At 48.0% G+C, this 6000-nt stretch overlaps 1 protein-coding gene across 1 annotated transcript in view; it reads right to left on the minus strand.

Annotated features, from left to right (window-relative positions):
- Positions 1-5725, minus strand: part of CC2D1A (coiled-coil and C2 domain containing 1A) — a 53739-nt gene extending 48014 nt beyond the window's left edge. The window contains exons 1-2 of the mRNA XM_066617946.1: positions 5685-5725; positions 3360-3471 (exon numbers count right to left, since the gene is read on the minus strand). Coding sequence (XP_066474043.1) covers positions 3360-3419 — 60 coding nt within the window. The 5' untranslated portion in view covers positions 3420-3471; positions 5685-5725. The remainder of the gene's footprint in view (positions 1-3359; positions 3472-5684) is intronic.
- Between the last annotated feature and the right edge of the window lie 275 nt (positions 5726-6000).

A 6000-nucleotide genomic window follows, 5' to 3' on the forward strand; every position in this document is an offset into this window, starting at 1 on the left:
CGTAATGAGGGAACATTTCACACCATTCTTCATGCTAACACCTACACCAGTGTTCATGCTAACACCTACACCAGCTTCCTCACTGTTTTGTTACCAGGCATTCACCTTTACTTTCAACTCCATCCCCAAAGGCACCTGGGTCAACATTAATGTTCATTCCATATCTGCACAGTATCTAATATAACGTTAGCACTAAACAGCTGCTGAACAACAAGAACAATTCTTGAGACACTTACTAAACGTCCATTTACTAAAATACCTAGCATACTTAGACTGTGTGGAGGAAACTATTGCTTGGAAGAGGCAATATAGTACACAACTGATTTGCATTCTGTTATGCTCCTCATGCATTCATAACACTATGTTAACATAAGAAAAGTTCTGCTAGATCAGACCAAGGGCCTATCTAGTTCAGAATCCTGTTTCCCCACAGCAGCCCAAGCATCTTGAAGCTTTCCACAGTATTGCAAGACACGTTTCATTAAAATCATTAGGCATTTTTCAGACCAAGAATGGCTAACCTGTGATATAGGTGTTAAAAGTGGCATAGATATGCAAAAAGATATGCAACTTGTCCCTCAAAACGGCCACGGTGCCAGAAGATTGGAGGATAGCAAATGTCACGCCTATCTTTAAAAAGGGAAAGAGGGGGGACCCGGGAAACTATAGGCCGGTCAGCCTAACATCTATACCGGGTAAGATGGTGGAATGCCTCATCAAAGATAGGATCTCAAAACACATAGACGAACAGGCCTTGCTGAGGGAGAATCAGCATGGCTTCTGTAAGGGTAAGTCTTGCCTCACAAACCTTATAGAATTCTTTGAAAAGGTCAACAGGCATGTGGATGTGGGAGAACCCGTGGACATTATATATCTGGACTTTCAGAAGGCATTTGACATGGTCCCTCACCAAAGGCTACTGAAAAAACTTCACAGTCAGGGAATTAGAGGACAGGTCCACTCATGGATTGAGAACTGGTTGGAGGCCAGGAAGCAGAGAGTGGGTGTCAATGGGCAATTTTCACAGTGGAGAGAGGTGAAAAGCGGTGTGCCCCAAGGATCTGTCCTGGGACCGGTGCTTTTCAACCTCTTCATAAATGACCTGGAGACAGGGTTGAGCAGTGAGGTGGCTAAGTTTGCAGACGACACCAAACTTTTCCGAGTGGTGAAGACCAGAAGTGATTGTGAGGAGCTCCAGAAGGATCTCTCCAGACTGGCAGAATGGGCAGCAAAACGGCAGATGCGCTTCAATGTCAGTAAGTGTAAAGTCATGCACATTGGGGCAAAAAATCAAAACTTTAGATATAGGCTGATGGGTTCTGAGCTGTGTGTGACAGATCAGGAGAGAGATCTTGGGATGGTGGTGGACAGGTCGATGAAAGTGTCGACCCAATGTGCGGCGGCAGTGAAGAAGGCCAATTCTATGCTTGGGATCATTAGGAAGGGTATTGAGAACAAAATGGCTAATATTATAATGCCGTTGTACAAATCTATGGTAAGGCCACAACTGGAGTATTGTGTCCAGTTCTGGTCGCCGCATCTCAAAAAAGACATCGTGGAAATGGAAAAGGTGCAAAAGAGAGCAACTAAGATGATTACGGGGCTGGGGCACCTTCCTTATGAGGAAAGGCTACAGCATTTGGGCCTCTTCAGCCTAGAAAAGAGACGCCTGAGGGGGGACATGATTGAGACATACAAAATTATGCAGGGGATGGACAGAGTGGATAGGGAGATGCTCTTTACACTCTCACATAACACCAGAACCAGGGGACATCCACTCAAATTGAGTGTTGGGAGAGTTAGAACACACACAAAAAATATTTCTTTACTCAGCTTGTGGTCAGTCTGTGGAACTCCTTGCCACAGGATGTGGTGCTGGCGTCTAGCCTGGATGCCTTTAAAAGGGGATTGGACAAGTTTCTGGAGGAAAAATCCACTATGGGGTACAAGCCATGATGTGTATGTGCAACCTCCTGATTTTAGAAATGGGTTATGTCAGAATGCCAGATGCAAGGGAGGGCACCAGGATGAGGTCCCTTGTTATCTGGTGTGCTCCCTGGGGCATTTGGTGGGCCGCTGTGAGATACAGGAAGCTGGACTAGATGGGTCTATGGCCTGATCCAGTGGGGCTGTTCTTATGTTCTTATAGGCTGCAGTGGTTTGTGAGATTCCTGTGTGGGAGCAGGATTGCCATAGGTCAGGCCATGTTATGGAGTTAGGCCTATGGTCTTTCTGCACCTCTAGTACTAGGCAGATTCTGGTTCTGTAGGGCCAAGGCATGGCGGGGGGGGGGAGAATATATATTGTATGTACTATAAACCACTCAGTGGCTTGATCTCATTGTTTGGTCAGTCTTGGCCAACCTTAACAGCTATGGAGCTGCAATTCAAAACTGATAGAATAAAAAAATACACATTAGAATGAGAATCAAGAAATCTTAGCTGGCAAACAATCCTAGACTGCAATCCTACCCACACTTACCCAGGAGTAATTGTGAAAAGCATATACATAGTAGCCTGTTAAAAGTACCGAACTGGAACATTTCCCCAGATGCAATCACACAACATGGTAGCATCAAGTCGAATATATTAAAAATAAAATATTCAAATGAATGGGGACCCACCTGAAATTGGCTCACGACCCACCTAGTGGGTCTTGATCCACAATTTGAGAAACACTGCACTAGAGGGTTGTGACAACATAAGCATGAAGAACAAAATAATTTCACAGTACAGTACTTTAAACTGGTCAGCAGTGACCTGTTGCTTCATAGTGGTTATTTTGTGGTTTTACCAATGGGATATTCCCCTGGGGGCTGGGGATAAGAATAGGCCCTCCGTTTGGCTGTACTTGTCATAAGAGGCTACTAAACAGCCACCGGGTAGATGGGACTCGTTAGCCTGGGAAGGCAGCTCATCTGAGAGAAGGAAAACTCTGATCCCAAACCTCCACTGCCTTGTGGCTAAATCCAGTTATGGAAAAGGCTTCAGGAGTCAACCTCGAGGCAAAATCCGGAGCCGGAGTCACTGAGGCAGTTCATGGCTGAACACAGTCACGTTCTGGTAACTCCTGCGACGCTGCTGGAACTAACCGTATTGGCCTCTGCCTATTGGACCATTTCAGCATCCTGGAGAGGGGGGATTTGCTGCATGGGAAACAGTCTATCCTCCATATCTACTTTACCCAGGTTTCGCGCACTGGAGAGGACACTCTGTTCCAGAACCACCATTCAGAGTGCGATATCATAGTCTTCCGAGACTGAAGGATGCCAAGAATGTATGCACATATCCTAGAACAAAGTAGCTGAAGAGATTCTCATAGTTAAGACCAGAACTCAGAAGAGGTGTGTAGGAACTCACCTGTCTAGGTGCAGCAGTGTCTTTTCCTCCTGATGGCAGTGGCTTCCTGTTTCTGTTCATTTCTCTTTATTCTGCTCTCAACCAATGCAAGAAAGCATCAGGCCAGATGGAGCTGAGAGTTTTAATAGGATTAGTCAGACTTTGTCCCCATTTCCCTTGTTCCAGTTATCTGCATTATCTCCCCCTTCTGCTGTCTGTGGCCACTCCCCACCTCTTTTCTGAAGGCCACATCCCTGACAGTCCGATTAATAAATTTAAAAAAATAAAAAATAAAATTAAAAATCACCACGTGAATCACCTCCTGCCTAAAAAAACAATCTTTCCTTTCACTGCCATGCAATAAAATCCTATAAATTACTGGGAATCAAATTCCACCAGCTTCAATGGGGTAGCACACTTGGGAGTTTGTTTCATTTGACTCACAACACGTATAATCCTTAGGAATAAACGCCAAATAAAACATAGTTCCCAGTAAACATGCATGAGACCAAACATGCATGAAAAAGTGCCCTCCCTTTCTCAGTGGTACACCTTTCAGATGGCTAGAATGCCAAGCCCATCTTTTCCATTAACCAACAAACCACTCAAACAGTATAATCCAGAGCTATTCAAACTGGGGTGTCATGACACCCCAGCCTGACAACCTTGGCCTCTGCCCTCTTAAGGGGGGGAGGGGGAAGGCAGCAACGTGATCCCCAGGATCCTGTTGCTAAGGGGAGCCGCAGGGACTGGGATGGACTCACCAGTCCCTGCAGCAGCCTGTCAGGGGTGTAGGGAGCACTGTGCAAGCATCTGCAGGGCTCCCCAACATTCCAAAATTGAAAATGGAGCGATCATGCTCCACTTTCACAAAACCAGAAGTGAAGTGCAATCGCTTCACTTTCACTTTTAGAAGGCTGGGGAACCTTGCAGATGCTTGCGCAGGGCTCCCAGCACCCCCCCTCCCGCTGCCTCCCTCCCCTCACCTGCAAGGACTTACTTCGGTCCCAAACTCCTTGAGAGTTTGAAAACCGCAGGATAATCCTACACATGTTTATTCAGAACAAAGTCCCACTATGTTCAATGAGGCTTACTCCAAGGTAAGCATGTATAGAAATATAGCCAAACTCTACCACCAGCACTCAGTTTTTCCCTCCCTCCTTTACTCCAAGCCCAAACACTCACTATTCCCCTCTGCTGCTGCTGTTTAGACAAATAGCACTTTTCCAATCACTTCAAATAGATCAGCTTACAATCCTTATATACAATCCTTATATACAATACTATCCTTATATTACAATCCCTGTATAGAGCTGTAAAAACTCCAGGATGGGCCTGGAGTCTCTAGACATGACAACATCACTCTCCAGGTGATGACTGAAACCAACCCTGGAGATGTTGATGGAGCCACTACATACTTCCAACATTACATCATACTGTGGGGGTGGGGTGGGAGAGAGGATATCCAGGAACAACTTCATAAGAAGGGGACAGCATGATCAGGGCAAAGGCCTACCTAGTCCAGCTTCCTGTATCTCACAGTGGATCAGAGGAGGACAAACTAGGCTGGAACTCTCTTCCCCTTATATCTGCTTTTCTGTGTACAGGGGACAGATTTATCTGGAGGTTGATCACTGCATCAGGTGAGCTCCCACCTGTAGACTAAAGTGGCAGAGCTCAGACATAAGAAGAGTCCTGTTGGGTCAGAATGAGGGCCCACCTAGTCCAGCTTCCTGTATCTCACAGTGGCCCACCACGGAGCACACAGGCAAGATACTTGCACCCTGCTGCCTCTCCCCTGCATCTGCCATTCTATTTTCCCTTACACCCTGCAGTGAAGACACCAGACTGTGGCTTGGGTTTAACAGCCCCACCCATAGCCATGTCTACTCAGAAGTAAATCCAATTAGAGTCAATGGGGCTCACTCCCAGGAAAGTGTGGATAGGATTGCAGCCTGAGAGCCCCATCCTAGGTATGTCTACTTGGAAGTAAGTCCCATTAGAGTCAATAGGACTTACTCTCACTTGGGCCACCACAGAAGCTGCCAATTCTTACCTACCAAACACTTTCCCTCCCCCAGAACCAAAACCCTACCCCTGCAAGGTAGGCCAGTGTGGTGGGCCTTGCACTGAAGAGGGGGAGGAGGTGGGTCACGGAGAGTAGCTCTGCCTACAGCCCCACGCAAAGTCCCTGGGACTCAGTCCCATACAACACTGCGACCCTTGGCCACGGCTCCACGCCGGCCCTTCAGCCGCCTCCTCGGTACCCCGCCGGCACCTCCAAGCACTGACGTCACCGCCCCCCCGCCCCGCGCGCAGCACTTCGAACCCCCCTTCGATACTCACTTCCTGCTTTCCCTGCCGTCAACACCACGACTTGCTTTACGGCTCTCTCGGGCGCGGCGCTGGCTGCGCGGCACCCGCCTTCCTTTACGGCTACCTTTCCCATCCAGGGACCAGGAGGAGGCTGAGAGTTCGACTCCACCTCCAGTGGAAGCGAGGCGCGGCAGTGCGCTGCAGGCTGCAGTCCCTGCGCTCCCGTCGCCGGGGAGTCCCACTGGGCTGAAGGGGACTTGCCCCTGAGCAGACACTTATGAAACTATGCTCTTGGATCGCCTTCTGTGGGAAGGACGGAGAGAGGTTTTGAGCAGTGGTGTAGCTG

The sequence above is a fragment of the Tiliqua scincoides genome, chromosome 2 (assembly GCF_035046505.1).
Source record: "Tiliqua scincoides isolate rTilSci1 chromosome 2, rTilSci1.hap2, whole genome shotgun sequence".
In the NCBI taxonomy this organism is placed as follows: Eukaryota; Metazoa; Chordata; class Lepidosauria; order Squamata; family Scincidae; genus Tiliqua; species Tiliqua scincoides.